The sequence below is a fragment of the Oncorhynchus clarkii genome, chromosome 10, assembly GCF_045791955.1.
Source record: "Oncorhynchus clarkii lewisi isolate Uvic-CL-2024 chromosome 10, UVic_Ocla_1.0, whole genome shotgun sequence".
In the NCBI taxonomy this organism is placed as follows: Eukaryota; Metazoa; Chordata; class Actinopteri; order Salmoniformes; family Salmonidae; genus Oncorhynchus; species Oncorhynchus clarkii.
The window spans coordinates 37,271,129-37,295,063 of NC_092156.1; the positions used below are offsets into that span (position 1 = coordinate 37,271,129).

The 23,935-nt window shown below is 42.0% G+C and overlaps 1 protein-coding gene across 1 annotated transcript; it reads left to right on the top strand.

Moving 5' to 3' along the window:
• Positions 1 to 436: 436 nt before the first annotated feature.
• LOC139418422 (probable ribonuclease ZC3H12B) lies at positions 437 to 23,232 on the top strand. Its single transcript, XM_071167831.1, has 6 exons — positions 437 to 723; positions 16,731 to 17,521; positions 17,645 to 17,784; positions 18,165 to 18,399; positions 18,485 to 18,591; positions 18,691 to 23,232. The coding sequence occupies exons 1-6, from the start codon at positions 526 to 528 to the stop codon at positions 20,133 to 20,135; spliced, it is 2,916 nt and encodes a 971-aa protein (XP_071023932.1). The 5' UTR covers positions 437 to 525; the 3' UTR covers positions 20,136 to 23,232.
• Positions 23,233 to 23,935: the final 703 nt, after the last annotated feature.

Below are 23,935 nucleotides of genomic sequence, written 5' to 3' on the forward strand. Positions count from 1 at the left end.
ATACTTTGATGCCACACATGAGTCAGCCAACTCATAGCTTACTTAAAATATATATATATTTTTAGCTGAAAATAAATAAATACATAAATAACCAACTTGAATATGCAGTTGAAACTGTCTCTGTTGATCAAAGTAACCTGGCTATATGAGGCGGTAGTGATGATCAATTCATTCTCGAGGCATTGTTAAATCTGATCGTCTGCACAGCGGGATAGTAAAAAGACGACCTGGAACGGCACCACATTCTTTCTTTTCCGTTTCACTGGCCTGCCCTGGTGTAGGACTTGTTGCTAAGATACAGTCTGTGGGAGGCAGACAAAAAATGATGAAGGGAGGGGATGATGAATGATATTTAGCTATAGTAGCTTGCTAGCTGTGTTTATTATTTGCTGTAATGTTCGTAGATAGACTTTAATAGCAAGCTCAATTTTGAACTTTCTGAACAAGACATCATAGCTAAGGTTAATAAATTCGTTTGACGGCTGAGTGCATTATATTTGTGGGTCGTTGATTTACCATAAATAAATGGTTTTGGAGCTGGCAGTGCCCGCAAATGCAGGCCCTTTGCTTCACCGCTCCATCCCGCACATTGAGCGTATTTTCCGGGTGAGGGTCAGCTACGGATCCGCGGAGTCAAGCTGCGACAGCGCAAATGTCAGCACCAGCAATATCATAATAGTACGTGTCGCGGAGGGAAAGGAAGATGACTGCACCAAGGCAAAAGTAAGATAACTTTGCTGTAACGCTACTGTTAATGTTTGCTTCGTGTTTTTAGCTAGCTACCGGTAACGTGTTAGCCGCATAGAAGCGGTCAACTAGTTAGCTAGATAAGTCTGCTAGCTAACGTTAGTTGATCTACTCTGGACTGGTGTAGTTAGCTTTCACTGCAGGCTAGTGTTTGCTGTTAACTAGCTAGCTGCATACTAGATTCGCTAGGCTAATATTAAACTAACGTTAATCTCGCTTGTGGTGGATTTGGTAATGTATGACTAGAGCTTCATGTTTACATGTACGTTAACGTTAGTTATTGTTTTCTGGTAGGTAACTAGCTAGTAATTTAACTAACGTTACTGCCAACAACATTCTTAGCTAACGTCATTTTCATGAGGCGCAATATTAACTGTTTTGTGCTCTAACAAGTGCTAGCTAAGTTAACGTGTTTGAGTATATATTTTTTAAATGTATATAAATTACATTTTTTACATAGCTGAAATAATGTTTCTGGCTAAGCTAGTCTTTACATGTCTCAGCTACTAGCCAATGTAACCAGAAGGAAGAATTAACGTTTGTACTGTTTAACTAGGTAGATTTGTGTTGTATGGTAAACTATGATTGTGAGTTAACGTTAGCCTAGCTACCTTTTGCAGAAATGTTGCTGAAACATAGCTTATGCAAAATAAACTATTCGAATCTAACGTTAGCTAGATAGTTAGCTACGGTAGTTATCTAATTATATTATTAATCGTTGGTGTCTATGTAATCTGCACTATGAACACTTCTAACAAATTCTGTACACCTAATACCTACTTCAAAATACTCCTTATTTGACCTTTTATGGGGTTTGACTTCCAGGACTTAGGCTACTCATGGTGTTGAACCGTTAATGTTTTGTGCTTCAGAACAATATTCAGGTGTGTACCTCCATTACTGCAGCATATCTGTACTTTGCATCTTCGCTGTGGGGCCTCAGCTTGGCCAAGCATCTTAGTCCTTCTGAATGCACATGCTCCACTTGTTGCTATGATACAGGGCTGCACAAGCCTGTGCATGTGCAGTGCTTGAGTGGCCTTGCTGTGTCTCAGCCTGTGATGTGGAGGTGGAGAAAAAAAGATGGGGCTTCTTTGTTGTTTCATGCTGCTCTGCTCCTCGACAGTTATGTCATTTTGTTCCAGGAAATTCCAACACATCAGTATTGTTGTGAGGTAGCTATCGGGTTTCCTGCAAATACATAAATGTCTGTGTTGACTTTGTGAGGACACCTATACAATATCTGCCACTTTTGTAATAGAATGGGTTAGCCTCTTCCCAATATGTTGTATTTTTATATAATATATAGCCTAGTTATTCTTATGGAAATAAACTACTTTGTCCTTAGGATGAAGTACAGTAGTTTCATTCATTCCATTTTCTCAAGCCAGATCTACTCAATTATCTTAGGTTTTGTGTAGTGTCCTGACTCACTTTCTATAATAAGAGGTTGGGAAATAAGTAGGCTATCTAAATAAGTATTATTTAGGCTATCCAAGGTTTTAAGCTGTTGTGCACATGTTCATTAGGACATTAGCTGCATAAGGCTCATCATATTACTAAATCGTAGTAGAAAGACTACTAGAGATGTAAATTTCCTGTTAAGTGGTTATCAAATGCCTATTCACAATGTGGAGGTTAAATCTGAAAATAGGATGATGCAATCTGTACAAAACTGGGGGAATGATGTAGCTATGAACTGAATTGTTTGTTTCTTGTGCAACTTATTACCCCTGTTTAACATTGTAATTCTCATATTTTTAGGCACGCTACGTTAATCGTGTTTGCCAGGCTGCCTAGAGAAAGATGGGCTCTGTTTTGTTAGTCGTGACTGCTAAAAAGCAGTTAGCTGATGACAGGGCTGCGTTGCTAGGCAACCCATGTCATGGGCTGAGCCTCTTGAAGCAGGAATGGAAGTAGCTATCTACTATCTGCAAGACCTGGGGAAGTACTGCTTTCAGTAGCACATGCATTTGGTGTCCATTTTTTAAAATTTAAAGCACTTGGATCTGTATGCATATTTGGATACAAAAAAATTAATAAAGGTTTTTAAATGCACATGTAATCTCAAATGCATTTCAGCCTTTACATTCTGTCAATATACAATGGATAAGATTGAGCTATTCATTATTTTATTTAGGGGCTTTCGAGTGGCGCAGCAGTCTAAGGCACTGCATCACAGTGCTAGAGGCGTCACAACAGACCCTGGTTCGATCCCGGGCTGTAATAGGGAGTCCCAAAGGGTGGCACACAATTGGCCCAGCGTTGTCCTGGTTAGGGTTTGGCCAGTGTTGGCCGTATTTTTATATAGTTAAAAAAATATATATATACATTTCAATCTTTTATTTTATACAATTACAACATGGGCACCATCATGCATTAGCTCGCACTGATCCAGAAGAGTTCTGAGACATTTTTACAACTCATTGAAACTCTGAAAATAAATACATGGGCAAATGTTACCAAACATGATAATAATAGGGATGCATTACAGTAGGCAGCTAATTGTTAAATTACACTTTCCATCCTTACCTTGTTAGGTCACTGTCTCTGTGCTGATCGCCTGTGAGTGAGACAACGCTAGCTAGCCAATGGGAGCGTAGTAGAACGCACCTCTGAATAACGGGGCGTGGTTTTGGCTTAACTGCGTTGGGAAAAAGAAAGACGCACCCAGACTATTTGCATTGCCCCCCCTCTTTTACGCTGCTGCTACTCTCTGTTATTATCTATGCATAAGTCACTTTAATAACTCTACCTACATGTACATATTACCTCAACTAACCGGTGCCCCCGTTATATAGCCTCGCTATTGTTATTTTACTGCTGATATTGCATTTTTTTGTTACTTTTATTTCATTTTTTTGAAGTTATTTTTCTTTACTGCATTGTTGGTTAAGGGCTTGTAAGTAACTATTTGACTGTTTATTTGGCGCATGTGACAATTTTATTTGAGTATTTATATTTCAGTAAATACTTTTCAGGGGGAGTTCAGGGGCTTCAGATTTCCTCTAGAGTTGCATTGGGCAACAGACTGAGGGTTGGTGGTAATCATCTGGTGCAGTTCTGAGTTCCGGTAGACCCTTGCATCATGCACTGTGCTGGGGTAGGCACTAAATACACTGGTGAAAAGCATTTTGTCGTCGCATACAGCCTGGAGGTGCATAGAATGGAACGACTTTCAGTTGACATGTAGTTTGTCTCTGTATTCTCGGGTGGCCTTGATGGCAATGTGTGTTCCGCAATGGCTCAGATCACTCCAGGGAACTTAGCTGCCTTTGATGCCACTGATGACTTCTCGTGCTCTGGCCCTTGAGAGATGAGATACTGCTACGATCACCCTTTGGAAGCAGATTTAGATTTAGATTTAGAGACATCAAACCTGATGCCGATTCCCCTGCACAAAGGAATATAATGTATATTATGATATTATATACATTATGATGTAACTGTTATAATAACATAACACTGAAACAATTCAATCCTTGCCAACTAGGCCTATCAGTCATGATTTGAGATCAAATCCAAATGATGCTGAAGTAACATGCAGTTCATCATTACCACCACAAGGCGTCAGAGCTACCATGTGCCTTTTAATAACAGTTGAAAGGTCATGTCAATATAATGTAAACAAGACCAATCGATCATTTAGCAGGATTCATTTCTGGTGAGTTTTATTGCAGATAGTTTGCTGTTTATTTTATTAAATATTTTGATTGACAGTCTGGCCCTGTTAACCTGTTGTCTGAGCATTATGACAACTTTATTAAAGTGTTTGAAGTATCTACAGTTGAAGTCGGAAGTTTACATTCACTTAGGTTGGAGTCATTAAAACTCGTTTTTCAACCACTCAACAAATTTCTTGTTAACAAACTATAGTTTTGGCAAGTTAGTTAGAACATATACTTTGCGCATGACACAAGTAATTTTTCCAACAATTTTTTACAGACAGATTAGTTCACAAAAAATTCACTGTATCACAATTCCAGTGGGTCAGAAGGTTACATACACTAAGTTGACTGTGCCTTTAAACAGCTTGGAAAATTCCAGAAAATTATGTCATGGCTTTAGAAGTTTCTGATAGGCTAATTGACATAATTTGAGTCAATTGGAGGTGTACCTGTGGATGTATTTCAAGGCCTACCTTCAAACTCAGTGCCTCTTTGCTTGACATCATGGGAAAATCGAAATAAATCAGCCAAGACTTCAGGAAAAAAAATGTAGACCCAGAACAACAGCAAAGGACCTTGTGAAGACGCTGGAGGAAACGGATACAAAAGTATGTATAGCCACAATAAAATGAGTCCTATATCGACATACCCTGAAAGGCTGCTCAGCAAAGAAGAAGCCACTGCTCCAAAACCGCATAAAAAAGCCAGACTACGATTTGCAACTGCACATGGGGACAAAAATTGTACTTTTTGGAGAAATGTTCTCTGGTCTGATTAAACAAAAATAGAACTGTTTGGTCATAATGATCATCGTTATGTTTGGAGGAAAAAGGGGTATGCTTGCAAGCCGAAGAACACCATCCCAACCGTGAGGCACGGGGTGGCAGCGTCATGTTGTGAGGGTGCTTTGCTGCAGGAGGGACTGATGCACTTCACAAAATGGATGGTATCATGCGGGAGGAAAATTATGGCGATATGTTGAAGCAACATCTCAAGACATCAGTCAGGAAGTTAAAGCTTGGTCGCAAATGGGTCTTCCAAATGGATAATGACCCCAAGCATATTTTCAAAGTTGTGGCAAAATGGCTTAAGGACATCAAAGTCAAGGTATTGGAGTGGCCATCACAAAGCCCTGACCTCAATCATATTGAAAATGTGTGTGCAGAACTGAAAAGGCGTGTGCAAGCAAGGAGGCCTACAAACCTGACTCAGTTACACCAGCTCTGTCTGGAGGAATGGGCCAAAATTCCCCCAATTTATTGTGGGACGCTTGTGGAAGGCTACCTGAAACGTTTGACCCAAGTTCAACAATTTAAATGCAATGCTACCAAATACTAATTGAGTGTATGCAAACTTCTGACCCATAAAAGCAGAAAAAAATCATACTCTCTACTATTATTCTGACATTTCACATTCTTAAAATAAAGTGGTGACCCTAACTGACCTATGACAGGGAATTTTTACTAGGATTAAATGTCAGGAATTGTGAAAAACTGAGTTGAAATGTATTTGGCTATGGTGTATGTAAACTTCCGTCTTCAACTGTCGGGCTAATTGTATGTTGTTGGTCTGCACGTGTATGGACTAGCTGTGATGGAATTGGCTAGTTATGATGTTGCTTATCAATGGTGTGGTACTGTAAATTGAAAACTTTGTCAAGTTCTGTACCTTTTTTATATCAAACCTTTATTTAACTAGGCAAGTCAGTTCAGAACAAGTTCTTATTTTACAATGACTGCCTACCCTGGCCAAACCCTCCCCTAACCCGGACGACACTGGGCCAATTGTGCGCCTTCTGATACAACCCGGGATCGAACCAGTAAGTGCCTTAGACAGCTGCGCCACTCGGGAGCCTCTGCCACATTCATGATTATTTTCTTTTTCTTTATTTTCTTTATTTTTCTTTATCTTTAATAGTTTCTACATTGTAGAATACTATTGAAGACATCAAAACTATGAAATAACACATGTAATCATGTAATAACCATAAGTGTTAAACATATCAAAATATATTATTATATTTGAGATTCTTCAAAGTAACCATCCTTTGCCTTGATGACAGCTTTGCACACTCTTGGCATTCTCTCAACCAGCTTCATGAGGTAGTCACCTGGAATGCAATTATTACCTGGTATGGCAACTGCTCGGCCTCCGACAGAGGGTAGGGCGTACGGCCCAGTACATCACTGGGGCCAAGCTTCCTGCCATCAAGGACCTCTATACCAGGCAGTGTCAGAGGAAGGCCCTAAAAATTGTCAAAGACTCCAGCCACCCTAGTCATAGACTGTTCTTTCTGCTACCGCACAGCAAGCGGTACCGGAGCGCCAAGTCTAGGTCCAAAAGACTTCTTAACAGTTTCTACCTCCAAGCTTGAACAGCTAATCAAATGGACTGTTTGCGTTGCTTTTCTCTGGTTATTATCTATGCATAGTCACTTTATTCTACGTACATGTACAGTGGGGCAAAAAAGTATTTAGTCAGCCACCAATTGTGCAAGTTCTCCCACTTAAAAATATGAGAGAGGCCTGTAATGTTCATCATAGGTACTCTTCAACTATGACAGACAAAATGAGAAAAAAAATCCAGAAAATGACATTGTAGGATTTTTTAATGAATTTATTTGCAAATTATGGTGGAAAATAAGTATTTGGTCACCTACAAAACAAGCAAGATTTCTGGCTCTCACAGACCTGTAACCTCTTCTTTAAGAGGCTCCTCTGTCCTCCACTCATTACCTGTATTAATGGCACCTGTTTGAACTTGTTATCAGTATAAAAAACACCTGTCCACAACCTATAACAGTCACACTCCAAACTCCACTATGGCCAAGACCAAAGAGCTGTCAAAGGACACCAGAAACAAAATTGTAGACCTGTGCCAGGCTGGGAAGACTGAATCTGCAATAGGTAAGCAGCTTGGTTTGAGGAAATCAACTGTGGGAGCAATTATTAGGAAATGGAAGACATACAAGACCACTGATAATCTCCCTCGATCTGGGGCTCCACGCAAGATCTCACCCCGTGGGGTCAAAATTATCACAAGAATGGTGAGCAAAAAATCCCAGAACCACACGGGGGGACCAAGTGAATGACCTGCAGAGAGCTGGGACCAAAGTAACAAAGCCTACCATCAGTAACACACTACACCGCCAGGGACTCAAATCCTGCAGTGCCAGACGTGTCCCCCTGGTTAAGCCAGTACATGTCCAGGCCCGTCTGAAGTTTGCTAGAGAGCATTTGGATGATCCAGAAGAAGATTGGGAGAATGTCATATGGTCAGATGAAACCAAAATATAACATTTTGGTAAAAACTCAACTCGTCGTGTTTGGAGGACAAAGAATGCTGAGTTGCATCCAAAGAACACCTTACCTACTGTGAAGCATGGGGGTGGAAACATCATGCTTTGGGGCTGTTTTACTGCAAAGGGACCAGGACGACTGATCCATGTAAAGGAAAGAATGAATGGGGCCATGTATCGTGAGATTTTGAGTGAAAACCTCCTTCCATCAGCAAGGGCATTGAAGATGAAACGTGTCTGGGTCTTTCAGCATGACAATGATCCCAAACACACCGCCCGGGCAACGAAGGAGTGGCTTTGTAAGAAGCATTTCAAGGTCTTGGAGTGGCCTAGCCAGTCTCCAGATCTCAACCCCATAGAAAATCTTTGGGGGGGGAGTTGAAAGTCCGTGTTGCCCAGCAACAGCCCCAAAACATCACTGCTCTAGAGGAGATCTCCATGGAGGAATGGGCCAAAATACCAGCAACAGTGTGTGAAAACCTTGTGAAGACTTACAGAAAACGTTTGACCTCTGTCATTGCCAACAAAGGGTATATAACAAAGTATTGAGATAAACTTTTGTTATTGACCAAATACTTATTTTCCACCATTTGCAAATAAATTCATAAAAAAATCCTACAATGTGATTTTCTGGATTTCTTTTCTCATTTTGTCTGTCATAGTTGAAGTGTACCTATGATGAAAATGACAGGCCTCTCTCATCTTTTTAAGTGGGAGAGCTTGCACAATTGGTGGCTGACTAAATACTTTTTTGCCCCACTGTACATATTACCTCGACTAACTTATGCCCCTGCACATTGACTCTACCCCCTGTATATAGCCTCGCTACTGTTATTTTAATTCTGCTCTCTAACTATTTGTTAATTAAACATTTTTACTTGTCTGTGTTTTACTTGACACATATTTTTCTTAAAACTGCATTGTTGGTTAAGGGATGTAAGTAAGCATTTCACTGTAAGGTCTATCTGTTGTATTAGGCGCATATGACAAATATTTTTTAATTTTTTATTCAATTAACAGGTGTGCCTTGTTAAAAGTTAATTTGTGATATTTCTTTCCTTAATGCATTTGAGCCAATCAGTTGTGGTATGCAGAAGATAGCCCTATTTGGTAAAAGTTCATTTTCTGCCAAGAACCGCTCAAATAAGCAAAGAGAAACGACAGTCCATCATTACTTTGAGACCTGGCCAGGCAATGCAAAACATTTTCAAGAACTTTTAAAGTTTCTTCAAGTACGTTGCAAAAACCATCATGCGCTATGATTAAACTGGCTCTCATGAGGACCACCACAGGGTTACCTCTGCTAAAGAGGATAAATTCATTTGAGTTACCAGTCTCAGAAATTGCAGCCCAAATAAATGATTCAGAGTTCAATTAACAAACACATCTCAACAGGAACTGTTCAGAGGAGACTGTGTGAATCAGACCTTCATGGTTGAATTGCTGCAAAGAAACCACTACTAAAGGACACCAATACAAAGACTTGCTTGGGCCAAGAAACACAAGCAATGGCCATTAGACTGGTGGAAGTTTGATGTCTCCACTATTATTCTACAATGTAGAAAATAGTAAAAAAAATCTGGATAAATGCTTGAATGAGTAGGTGTCCAAACATTTGACTGGTACTGTGTGTGTGTATGTATGAATGAATTAACAAAGCCATCGATCATGTGGTACCTTTCATATATACAGTGCCTTGCGAAAGTATTCGGCCCCCTTGAACTTTGCGACCTTTTGCCACATTTCAGGCTTCAAACATAAAGATATAAAACTGTATTTTTTTGTGAAGAATCAACAACAAGTGGGACACAATCATGAAGTGGAACGACATTTATTGGATATTTCAAACTTTTTTAACAAATCAAAAACTGAAAAATTGGGCGTGCAAAATTATTCAGCCCCTTTACTTTCAGTGCAGCAAACTCTCTCCAGAAGTTCAGTGAGGATCTCTGAATGATCCAATGTTGACCTAAATGACTAATGATGATAAATACAATCCACCTGTGTGTAATCAAGTCTCCGTATAAATGCACCTGCACTGTGATAGTCTCAGAGGTCCGTCAAAAGCGCAGAGAGCATCATGAAGAACAAGGAACACACCAGGCAGGTCCGAGATACTGTTGTGAAGAAGTTTAAAGCCGGATTTGGATACAAAAAGATTTCCCAAGCTTTAAACATCCCAAGGAGCACTGTGCAAGCGATAATATTGAAATGGAAGGAGTATCAGACCACTGCAAATCTACCAAGACCTGGTCGTCCCTCTAAACATTCAGCTCATACAAGGAGAAGACTGATCAGAGATGCAGCCAAGAGGCCCATGATCACTCTGGATGAACTGCAGAGATCTACAGCTGAGGTGGGAGACTCTGTCCATAGGACAACAATCAGTCGTATATTGCACAAATCTAGCCTTTATGGAAGAGTGGCAAGAAGAAAGCCATTTCTTAAAGATATCCATAAAAAGTGTCGTTTAAAGTTTGCCACAAGCCACCTGGGAGACACACCAAACATGTGGAAGAAGGTGCTCTGGTCAGATGAAACCAAAATTGAACTTTTTGGCAACAATGCAAAACGTTATGTTTGGCGTAAAAGCAACACAGCTGAACACACCATCCCCACTGTCAAACATGGTGGTGGCAGCATCATGGTTTGGGCCTGCTTTTCTTCAGCAGGGACAGGGAAGATGGTTAAAATTGATGGGAAGATGGATGGAGCCAAATACAGGACCATTCTGGAAGAAAACCTGATGGAGTCTGCAAAAGACCTGAGACTGGGACGGAGATTTGTCTTCCAACAAGACAATGATCCAAACATAAAGCAAAATCTACAATGGAATGGTTCAAAAATAAACATATCCAGGTGTTAGAATGGCCAAGTCAAAGTCCAGACCTGAATCCAATCGAGAATCTGTGGAAAGAACTGAAAACTGCTGTTCACAAATGCTCTCCATCCAACCTCACTGAGCTCGAGCTGTTTTGCAAGGAGGAATGGGAAAAAATGTCAGTCTCTCGATGTGCAAAACTGATAGAGACATACCCCAAGCGACTTACAGCTGTAATCGCAGCAAAAGGTGGCGCTACAAAGTATTAACTTAAGGGGGCTGAATAATTTTGCACGCCCAATTTTTCAGTTTTTGATTTGTTAAAGTTTGAAATATCCAATAAATGTCGTTCCACTTCATGATTGTGTCCCACTTGTTGATTCTTCACAAACAAATACAGTTTTATATCTTTATGTTTGAAGCCTGAAATGTGGCAAAAGGTCGCAAAGTTCAAGGGGGCCGAATACTTTCGCAAGGCACTGTAAATATGCAAAGACTCAATAGTGCAAATTAAGATGGCGTCTCATGGTGACCTAACGTGTGCAGTTTGAGCTACTCCAGGAAGTAACGTTGCAGGTTGGCTCAGTGCTGCCCCCTCGCATTGAGTAACTCAAGTTGAAGGCTGACCGGTTTACTGCCATTAGCAACTAAATTATCCTTAATGTTTTCCCTGTGCACTTTTAATATAATTGGTTCAAGGACCTACATCTGGTGTATTTAACACAATTATTGGTACCAGGATTGTCTTCAAAAATGTGTTTTGACATGAAGATTGACCACAAATAATGCAATTTTTCTATTCACTATAACTGGGATCCTGTTTTCTTCAAACAATGCCTGCAGTAACATGGTCAGCCATTCTCCCCTGGGAGCAGCTGACAATAACAGCTAAGCTAGCAACTGAAAAAGTTCACCTGGAAAAAGGTTTTCTCAACGTTAGCCTTAACTAGTGAAGACAAAAAGATCTTCATGAAAGTCAGAGATGCTTTTGAGAATAATTTTTTGTGCAAACACAATCTATGAGAGGGCTAGATTCAACACATGGCGTCGAGCCAGGTGAGTCAGCTGAGACATTTATCACTGCAGTTCATAAACTAGCAGAGCACTGCCAGTATGGGGGGATACTACAAGAGGCGATGATCAGAGGCAGACTGGTAGTAGGCATAATGGATCATGAGCTGTCAGATCATGGCATACCATGCCACCCCTCTGGCTCATGGTGCGTCCCCTGCTCAGCTGCTGATGTGGTGCAACATCAGAACTCTTTTGCCAGTCAGTCCATCTCAACTCAAACCTGAGTGGCCAGACCTCAAGTCCTTTGAGAGGAAGGATAGGGATATGAAGGACAAACAAGCCGCCTGGTTCAACAGACGACAGAGAGCGCAGGAACCACCAAACCTTCTTCCAACCAGTCTGTATCTAGAACGTCCCCCGCATTGGCATGGTCAGCAGCTCGGCAGACTCTAAAATCCTACAACATCGCGATGCCAACAGGCAGCCTGAGAAGAAACAGGTATCGGCTACATGTCATCCCACAGAGCGTCCTACCAGACAACCCCACGACCACAAGTTCTGGTTGCATCCTTTGAGGATTAATTTATAGAGACACGAGGGCCAGAATAACCCCCTACCACAGAGTTTCAGGTAGTCTACCCTGGCTTCTGAAAAGAAAAGAGCTCCTGGAAAAATAAATTGGTTAAAGCTGCAATATATGTAACTTTTTGGGCGACCTGACCAAATTCACATAGAAATGTGAGTTATAGATATGTCATTCTCATTGAAAGTGAGTTTAGTAACGTCCTTTGCTTCACTGAAACATGGCTCACTGGAGAGACTCTATCCGAAGCGGTGCAGCCAACGGGTTTCTCCACTCATCGCGCTGACAGAAACAAACATCTTTCTGGTAAGAAGAGGGGCGGGGGCGTATGCCTCATGGCCAACGTGACATGGTGTGATGAAAGAAACATACAGGAACTCAAATCCTTCTGTTCACCTGATTTAGAATTCCTCACAATCAAATGTAGACCGCATTATCTACCAAGAGAATTCTCTTCGATTATAATCACAGCCGTATATATCCCCCCCCCCAAGCAGACACATCGATGGCTCTGAACGAACTTTATTTAACTCTCTGCAAACTGGAAACGATTTATCCGGAGGCTGCATTCATTGTAGCTGGGGATTTTAACAAGGCTAATCTGAAAACAAGACTCCCCAAATTTTATCAGCATATTGATTGCACAACCAGGGGAGGAAAGACCTTGGATCATTGTTACTCTAACTTCCGCGACGCATATAAGGCCCTGCCCCGCCCCCCTTTCGGAAAAGCTGACCACGACTCCATTTTGTTGATCCCTGCCTACAGACAGAAACTAAAACAAGAGGCTCCCACGCTGAGGTCTGTCCAACGCTGGTCCGACCAAGCTGACTCCACACTCCAAGACTGCTTCCATCACGTGGACTGGGAGATGTTTCGTATTGCGTCAGATAACAACATTGACGAATACGCTGATTCGGTGTGCGAGTTCATTAGAACGTGCGTTGAAGATGTCGTTCCCATAGCAACGATTAAAACATTCCCTAACCAGAAACCGTGGATTGATGGCAGCATTCGTGTGAAACTGAAAGCGCAAACCACTGCTTTTAATCAGGGCAAGGTGTCTGGTAACATGACCGAATACAAACAGTGCAGCTATTCCCTCCGCAAGGCTATCAAACAAGCTAAGCGCCAGTACAGAGACAAAGTAGAATCTCAATTCAACGGCTCAGACACAGGAGGCATGTGGCAGGGTCTACAGTCAATCACGGACTACAGGAAGAAATCCAGCCCAGTCACGGACCAGGATGCCTTGCTGGCAGACTAAATAACTTTTTTGCCCGCTTTGAGGACAATACAGTGCCACTGACACGGCCTGCAACGAAAACATGCGGTCTCTCCTTCACTGCAGCCGAGGTGAGTAAGACATTTAAACGTGTTAACCCTCGCAAGGCTGCAGGCCCAGACGGCATCCCCAGCCGCGCCCTCAGAGCATGCGCAGACCAGCTGGCCGGTGTGTTTACGGACATATTCAATCAATCCCTATACCAGTCTGCTGTTCCCACATGCTTCAAGAGGGCCACCATTGTTCCTGTTCCCAAGAAAGCTAAGGTAACTGAGCTAAACGACTACCGCCCCGTAGCACTCACATCCGTCATCATGAAGTGCTTTGAGAGACTAGTCAAGGACCATATCACTTCCACCCTACCTGACACCCTAAACCCACTCCAATTTGCTTACCGCCCAAATAGGTCCACAGACGATGCAATCTCAACCACACTGCACACTGCCCTAACCCATCTGGACAAGAGGAATACCTATGTGAGAATGCTGTTCATCGACTACAGCTCGGCATTCAACACCATAGTACCCTCCAAGCTCGTCATCAAGCTCGAGACCCTGGGTCTCGACCCCGCCCTGTGCAACTGGGGACTGGACTTCCTGACGGGCCGCCCCCAGGTGGTGAGGGTAGGCAACAACATCTCCTCCCCGCTGATCCTCAACACTGGGGCCCCACAAGGGTGCGTTCTGAGCCCTCTCCTGTACTCCCTGTTCACCCACGACTGCGTGGCCACGCACGCCTCCAACTCAATCATCAAGTTTGCGGACGACACAACAGTGGTAGGCTTGATTACCAACAACGACGAGACGGCCTACAGGGAGGAGGTGAGGGCCCTCGAAGTGTGGTGTCAGGAAAATAACCTCACACTCAACGTCAACAAAACTAAGGAGATGATTGTGGACTTCAGGAAACAGCAGAGGGAACACCCCCCTATCCACAACGATGGAACAGTAGTGGAGAGGGTAGCAAGTTTTAAGTTCCTCGGCATACACATCACAGACAAACTGAATTGGTCCACTCACACAGACAGCATCGTGAAGAAGGCGCAGCAGCGCCTCTTCAACCTCAGGAGGCTGAAGAAATTTGGCTTGTCACCAAAAGCACTCACAAACTTCTACAGATGCACAATCGAGAGCATCCTGGCGGGCTGTATCACCGCCTGGTATGGCAACTGCACCGCCCTCAACCGTAAGGCTCTCCAGAGGGTAGTGAGGTCTGCACAACGCATCACCGGGGGCAAACTACCTGCCCTCCAGGACACCTACACCACCCGATGTCACAGGAAGGCCATAAAGATCATCAAGGACATCAACCACCCGAGCCACTGCCTGTTCACCCCGCTATCATCCAGAAGGCGAGGTCAGTACAGGTGCATCAAAGCTGGGACCGAGAGACTGAAAAACAGCTTCTATCTCAAGGCCATCAGACTGTTAAACAGCCACCACTAACACTGAGTGGCTGCTGCCAACACACTGACACTGACTCAACTCCAGCCACTTTAATAATGGGAATTGATGGGAAATGATGTAAATATATCACTAGCCACTTTAAACAATGCTACCTTATATAATGTTACTTACCCTACATTATTCATCTCATATGCATACGTATATACTGTACTCTATATCATCGACTGTATCCTTATGTAATACATGTATCACTAGCCACTTTAAACTATGCCACTTTGTTTACATACTCATCTCATTTGTACATACTGTACTCGATACCATCTACTGTATCTTGCCTATGCTGCTCTGTACCATCACTCATTCATATATCCTTATGTACATATTCTTTATCCCCTTACACTGTGTACAAGACAGTAGTTTTGGAATTGTTAGTTAGATTACTTGTTATTACTGCATTGTCGGAACTAGAAGCACAAGCATTTCGCTACACTCGCATTAACATCTGCTAACCATGTGTATGTGACAAATAAAATTTGATTTGATAAGAAGTGGTAGATCTGTTTTATGTGCGCTATTTCTATGCTTCCATTAAGTTTAGTTTTTGCATCTTTTACTTTGGGTTTTGTACACCAGCTTCAAACAGTTGAAAATACAATATATTTGGTTATTGAAAATATATTTCACAGTGGTACTTGCTTGTTTTGTCACAAAATTAAATTAGTCCAAATATTAGAATTTTAGCAACCAAGAAATGGTGGAGCGATTTCTGCATATTGCACCTTTTATTTTTTAATTGAACATTTTATTCAACTAGGCAAGTCAGTTAAGAACACATTCTTATTTACAATGATGGCCTACACCGGCCAAACCCGGACGACTCTGGGCCAATTGTGCCCCGCCCTATGGGACTCCCAATCACGGCCGGTTGTGATACCCTGGTTCGAATCCAGGCTGTGTCTGTAGTGATGCCTCTAGCACTGAGATGCAGTGCCTTAGACCGCTGCGCCACTCGGGAGCCCAATGTATCTGCCCTGTAAAAACATTTTTATCTCGAGTTCCTAAAAAGTGTCTTGATTTAAATCTGTCTTTACAAAAAGGAGGACATGTAATGATGCTCATTAATACATGTATACAGTTCTACAACTTCTCCTGTGTCTCTGTTCAGTCCTAAACTCACAGTGGAGAGAGGGAGTGAGTGCTGGCAGTAAAACAGGTAGCCCTACTTTGCAGATACTTTCATTGCAAGAATCAGGATAATAGACATTACTGTTCACCAGATAAGGGTTTTAGAACCCAAAAATCTGCAGGAACGTTGTGTAGCCGAATCACGGGAAATGACCTACCTGCGCAATATATGCTTTGGTAAAGAGGAAGGCGATGTAAATTTTTCGTTTTATCATCCCAGCTCTTTCTTAACATTTACACATGCATTAGACATTAGTGATGGGGGAAAAATCAATACGATTACATATCACAATATTATTTGGGATTATATTGTTTCGATACTTTGACTCCACATTTTGGCTAGGTAATGTTAGCTAGTGCTAGTCAGCTGTACCTGGGACAAAACTATTGTATTTGTCATTCTATATCTTGTCTCGATCTTCTTTTTAAATGGTGAGCCATCATGTTTTCAACACTTTTATTTCCATGACTGATAAACTATAATGCTCTCTCTTGTCTCTGCAGCAGACATATAGTGAGCAATATGTTTTGAAATTCAAATCACAGGACGGAATCGCAATGCATATCGCATCGGCACCTAAGTATAGTGATAATATCATATTATGAGGTCCCTGGCAATTCCCAGCCCTATTAGACATGCACTGAATTTTTTTACTTGTAGGCAGGGATGACATTTGGCCAGTTTGGCGTTTTTATCGACAATCACCCTTTGTTTTTTTCCAGGATTACATCGTTTCCTTAACTTCGCCAGCTCACCGAAAGAGAGAGCATCTAACGTCGGCTCAACACAAACAGCTGGTTGTGCTGAAGCCAGTCATCGAGTATGACTCTCAGGCTGTGGTGGAGGTGAGGGAGCATGTGGTGGACATCTCCGGTGGCGAGAGGAACGTGATGACGGCATGGTCGATGGTGGAGAAGATCAAAATGGAGAAACACCCTTGCAGGGAAGAGGCCTCTGAGCTGACTGAGGCCCAGCAGCCCAGTGGGGAGTCGGAGGAGGGGAACAGCTCAGAGAGTGAGTCAGAGCATCAGCTGCAAGTGAACAGCGGCAGCTGTAAGAGGACGGAGCTCTTCAGTGCCACCAAGCCTCACCGTCAGCTCTGTCGCTCTCCATGCCTGGACCGGCCTAGCTTCTCCCAGAGCAGTACTCTACCAGAGCTCCGCCCCGACGACACCAAGGCCGCCGCAGTCCTCAAACAGGCCAGTGACAAGGTGTACCAAACCAAGATGGAGTTTGCCTTGAAGCTGGGATACTCAGGTGAACAGGTGGAGACGGTGCTGAACAAGTTAGGGGCTGCTGCCCTCATCAATGATATTCTGGCTGAGCTTGTGAGGCTTGGTAATAAAGGTGAACTGGAAGTTCAAGCCAGCAGTAACACAGGCACGTTGGTCTCCCGTGGAGGCCCCTGTGTCAAAGAGGCTGTCAGTCCGGAGGTGTCACTTGAAGATGATTCCGTAGATCCTTATGATAATCTCAGGCCTATTGTCATTGATGGATCGAATGTGGCAATGAGGTAAGTCTCATTTTGTACCTTACCTCGTGCAAAATGTGTTCTGAACCATCTGTTTTTGAAAGACTGTACTTGAATTACCTTTACAAGCAGACTTTTTTACTATGTGGTTGTTTTGTTTTGTAGCCATGGAAACAAAGAGGTTTTCTCTTGCCTTGGTATCCAATTGGCTGTTGATTGGTTTGTGGAGAAAGGGCACAAAGACATCACAGTGTTTGTTCCTGCCTGGAGGAAAGAGCAGTCGAGACCTGACGCCCCCATTACAGGTACTAAAACTCTACTTCAATTAACCACATTTAGACGTACAAGCCCGAGATATTTTCTAAAAAGGTTGCCTATGTTTTGGGGGGAGGGTGGGTGTGTTTGTTTTATCGACGTGTGTGAACATTGAGCTCAATTTTCCAGTGCAAAAAAAACACCTACAGTGAGAAATGATTGTTACCATTTTAAATAGATCATCTTAAATTAACAATTATTTGAGTTTGAATTATGTTGGACTGCAATTAATTTGTTTGTTTACAAATGTAATGCATATGAAAATCTCAATGTGTAATCACGCAAACCACAGGTACATAGGCCTACAGAGTTCTGTGTAACAATTTGTACACTGCTGTTCTTGACTGATGTTTTAACTTTAATTTCACAGACCAAGACATTTTGCGGAAGCTGGAGAAAGAAAAGATCCTAGTGTTCACCCCATCTAGAAGAGTCCAAGGGAGGAGAGTGGTGTGCTATGATGATCGCTTTATAGTGAAACTGGCTTGTGACTCTGATGGCATAATTGTGTCAAATGACAACTACAGGGACTTACAGAATGAGAAGCCGGAGTGGAAGAAGTTCATAGAGGAGCGGCTGCTGATGTACTCGTTTGTCAATGATAAGTAAGTCATCAAAGGCCTTAGTTACTTGGGCAATGAGTGTAATTAGCTACACAATAACTAAGCATATTCCCGTTTTATGTTTTAGATTCATGCCACCTGATGACCCTTTGGGAAGACACGGTCCAAGTTTAGAGAATTTTCTCCGCAAGCGTCCTGTTGTTCCAGAGCACAAAAAGCAACCCTGTCCATATGGTATGTTGTCTCAACAAATAATCATATTGTATTTTTGTGGTTTAACTGCTGATGTATATATTGTTTAATTTGTGCTCTCTTTTATATCACCTTAAACAGGGAAAAAATGCACTTATGGACATAAGTGCAAGTACTACCATCCAGAGCGTGCAAACCAGCCCCAACGGTCAGTGGCTGATGAACTGAGGGCATTTGCCAAGTTGTCTGCTGTGAAGACAATGAGCGAGGGGGCCCTGGCCAAGTGTGGCACTGGACTCGCCACAGCTAAGGGGGAGAGTGGCTCTGAGGCTAAACGAGTGACCCCAAAGCGCCAGTCCGACCCCAGCATCCGCTCAGTCGCCTGCGAGCCAGAGGAGAGACTGTCCGCTGTCCGTAAGCCTGAGGCAAATTCTGTGCCTTCCCTTGTGTCTGCCCTCAGCGTGCCCACCATGCAGCCTGCAAAGAGCCATGCGGCTGGTGCCTTGAACACACGATCAGCCAGCAGCCCAGTACCCGGCTCCCTCCAGTTCACCCACAGCTCTCTGGAGCACATGTCTAGTGTACAGTACCCACATCCACCCATCCTAGTCACCAACAGCCATGGCGCTTCTGTCACTTACAGTGAACAGTTTCCTAAGTACGATTCTGTGAGCACGGACCACGGATACTACTCTATGCTTAGTGATTTTTCTAACATGAGCATGAGCAGCATGCACAACGTGGACAGCTTCTGTAGCATGGAGCATGAGCACGGGGTTTATCTGAGAAATCCCAGCCAGCATTGCCCTGAGCCCTGCCTCAGCCACTCTAACAGTGACTCCTTTTCCTCTTATGGGGAATTATACATGAGCTCAGTGGACAGTAGCCTGGATGAGAGCATGAAGGGACAGCAGTCTCCAGCACAGAGCAGACTCCAGGCCTCCTCCCATGGGGGGTTCCACCACGAGGCCCTGACCCGGGTGCAGAGCTATGGCCATGAGGAGCCCAAGCAAGGTCCATGCAGGAAGCAGTCCATATCCCACCTGGCACCGCATGTCCAGCACCCTGTTGTTGGGGCCCGGTCCAGCTGCCCAGGGGACTACCCCTTACCTCAGAATGTCCTCCCGTCACAGTCCTCGCAGCCGGGACGCTCCCTGGGCATGACACGTATGGACAGCATCTCAGACTCCAGGCTGTACGAGAGTAACCCCATGAGGCAGCGCAGACCCCCACTATGCCGCGAGCAGCATGCCAGCTGGGACCCGCTGCCCTGCGGCAGTGAGTCCTATGGATACCATTCGTACCCCCTGAGTAACAGCCTGATGCAGCCGTGTTGTGAGCGGGTGATGGTCCGCAGCATGCCTGACAAGATGGAGCAGATTTGGAGGTCTCCGTGGGAGAACCCGCCTCAAGCCGAGCACCAGGAGCGCCATGTCATCCCAGAGCACCTGTACCAAACATACCGCAACCTCTGCAACATCTTCCCATCTTTCGTGGTGCACTCTGTCATGGAGAAAAACCCTCATCTGACGGACCCACAACAACTCGCTGCCGTCATTGTCACGAAGCTGAGGTCTTGCCATTGAGTATTTTATTTTTATTTTTGAATCTACAATTGTCTGAATAGTATTAGTACTCTACATTTGAAGTAAGTTATTTGATTGTCATCCAAACAATTTGTCCTCATGAAATTCACTAATGTAAGCGAAAACTTTGACTGATGGTAAGATATTGAATTTGAACGAAGTCGTCCATTTTAATACAGAGCAGAATTATTTCACTATACGTAGATCATATTGTGCATATCTGACATTGCTGTAAATACTACGTGACTTTTGTTTATTGTGCAATTATTATTTTGGGGTAAAAGACAGAGGGAAGTGAGTGCAAGCATACCTCAGAGCATGAACTTTCACGTTTAATGGCCTTATATCTGAATGACCTCACTGCTCCAGTCATTGTTTAACGGGTTTCAATTAATATCCTAATGTAGTTGAGTTCAGTCTCCTTTGCGTTTTAAATGTTAAGCACTAAGTATTTAGAATTATATATATTTTCTCAATCTCACTTTACAAAGCTACTATTTTGGTAGAGCTTGCGAGTGCACGTACATAAGCAAGCCAAACTACAACTGGGAAAGATTATACTTAAAACATCTGTGCACATATAAAACACATGAAAGCCATTTAAAAGACATTTCAAAGCTGCTGAAATAATGCCAAAAATTTTGAGAATTAACCTTGTCATTATAAAGCGATCGTAGTTTTGATGCAGACAATTGATTGGGTAGTAGTGTAACATCACATCAGTGTTGTAAGACTTAACCGTTGATGTATTGTATGCCTGGCTGTGTTGATTAGTTACCTTAATGTAACTGTTACATGGGAATGATTGGGAACATTTTTGGGCATGTATATATCTTTGTCTTGCACCTTGGGACCTGGCATGTGACTTGATGGCACATCCAGTGTTTAACGTGACTTATATTTGTAATTACTAAGGAACTGGTGAAGTCTCATCTGCAAAATGCTTTAAAGAAAAGCATCCATTTCCTTATTTATGCTGAGAGACAAGCCATGCAAAGAAAACGAAAACATCTCTGAATGTTATTTGCCCAAAATATTTTTCGGGCTTTGTTGAGTTTGTTTTTTCATGAACTAAGAGCAGGCCATGTTGGGCCTCTTGTCTCTTCATGAGAAGGTGTGACACACTGCCTAAATGTTTCTTCCTGTGAAACACTCAGAAAGCGAGGCTGCCGTCAGGGTTGTTTCTGGCATTTGGCTTACAGTTTGCGTGCCTACCTTTCCCCTCACTATTTTCCCTCAAGTTTGAAAGGCTTCATAATGGTAAAGTAATAAAGACCCCCCCCCCCCCCCCCCCCCCCCACACACACTTACACTAAGTGACATAAAAGTGGGAATAAACTACTGAAATGTGAAATTTGTTGGTTATAATGTAATCTGTCACAGAATCATGTTTCTTTTCTCAGTGAGTAAAATATCATGATCTGAAATCAAGGTCCTGGGCCATATCCAATGCACATTTAGTTTATTTTGACATGGCATGTGCATGTTTCATACTTTTGATGATAGCAGAAAGCCCCCCCACCCTCGCCTTTTGAAGTGCCGCAAACGACAAAGCCTAAAATGTCTAGAAATGACATTTGTTTGTTGATACAAATTGTATCTATTTCTTGATTGTAAAATATATTTATGAAATGTATATTATAAAAAATTGTTTTATTTAAGAAGAAAAAAATACAATGCCATAATGTTTGTGACACTATGTGTCACTGGGAGTAGCCCATTGGTATGTATTATTTCTTACTGGGCACAGTAGTTTATTTACAGGGACACTTACGTGCTACATAGAAGTGCACAGATACCCTGTGTGTAGCTGTAAGCATTGTGTCCTCTCTCTGTGTATACTAAAATTACCACTCAATGTACCGTTTTAATGTGCTATTAAACTTGTTGCATTAAAGTTTTTTGCTGTGTTGTAACCCAAGCAGCTTGATAAAAAAATAATATTTTCTGCTCTTTTCCTGCATTGATACCATCTGTATTTAAATGTATTGACATGTAGACATTGAATAACATGCCAAATCTGGCTACATTTTAGTTGCTTCACAGAAAACTGAATAGATTGAAATGCCAGTCATAATTGCTTGGGTTACGAAACTTCGGGGGTTATTTATTAAATTCTATAAAGAAAAAAGGATTTTACCCAGATAATAATATATTCAACTCTTAGTCTACTGCTATAATAAAGTCAATTGACTGTGTGTCAGTATGAGTATGAGTATTTGAGACAAGTAATCTGTTTTACCTCTGATTGGACAAGGGTAAAACGTGTGGAAAGGGATTTGATGAATAACCCTCTTTTATTTGGTAACAAGATTATATCTTTATTGATTTATAGTTTACTTTGGTAAATTTGTCACTCACAAATGGCACTTGATCTAGCCTTAAGTATTTTAAAGCATGTGAGATTATATTGGTTTTAGTTATATGTTTCAAATGAGAAATGTTATTTTAGCCCTGAGCATTTGTAATTACATTTGAATTTAAAAGATAGGCCTATGTTTGATGACTGATTTCACTCTTTATCTTCATATTGGTGGTCTCAGCAACTAGGCTTGCGGTTGATTTTATTGTTTGAATTGAACACAGCAGATAGAGGGTTGAAATGCTACAAATAATTGTCAATGTGTAGATTAACCTTGAATCAATGTTCTAAATAGACCAGCTCACCTGACATTGTAAATTCTCTTATACACCACAATAGCAATTCTCAGGTACTATGAGATTTACTACAAATTACTTCAGAAACAATATTATTGATGTGTGCTATTACTATAAATGATAAATGCGCTTACAAAGTCAGATTTGTGAATTAGTTCAGGTCTCATGTCCTAAAGCTAAATTGAACTGTCTTGTATTGTGGTTTTGCAATGTAAAGGGGTTATAGGAGTGAGTTGACAACTAGGTCATGTGTTATAAGCTGCAGTAGTTTGTTCTATTCTATGTTGAATGAAACGCATTGCTTTTAAATTGTTTTAAGTAAGAAAACAATTACAAAAAGACAAAAACACTGAACTCTTTGGGTCTGTTGGCTCAAACAAAATGTAAGTCTCTATGACCAAGTGTGTTTGTTTCCTCAAATAAAGCAAAACTATGTTTATACGGTGTTATTTTGTTGGCCCTATCAAGCATTTCATCTTCTTTCAGATGTCACATTTTTTAACAGCATTTTGATATTCTACAGCAGTCCCTCATCCAAGGGCCGGCAGAGGGGTGCAGGATGGCTGCTGAAAATAGTCACCATTGTATAGTCACTGAGGAGAGCTTGCAAGTATCCAGCTCATGTCTGCAAAGTAGTGTACTGTGTACACTACTCTGTATCCTGTGCTTATGACAAATTAACTTTGATTTATATGCCACTGGATTTTTTTTGAAAGTATTCTGACTGAATATAATTCATAATAATTTGTCAATTGTAATTCTGATACATATTAGTGGCATAAAAGCGATGAGGGGAACCTTATGTTTGCGTTGATCTATTGCTTACTCATAGATGGGTTGGTTGAAAACGTCACAAACGATGTGCGTGCTTCCATGGGGCAGAGGTAGGCTGGTTGTGATTTGACTGGCCAGATTGATAAAAAAAAAAACTGCAATGTGTGCAATCGTAAGTGACTCGTTTCATCTTATTATTACCATGTCTTGTTTTGAGGGATTTCATGTCAATGTTAAAATTCGCTAGCTAGCGAACCAACAACTGTAACGATGTATTTGAGAGACAAGTGGTCATTGTGCAAATGTATTAGTTTTCAATAAATGGTGGAGACGAAATATAGCTAACATGTTGTCAACTATGTAAGCCA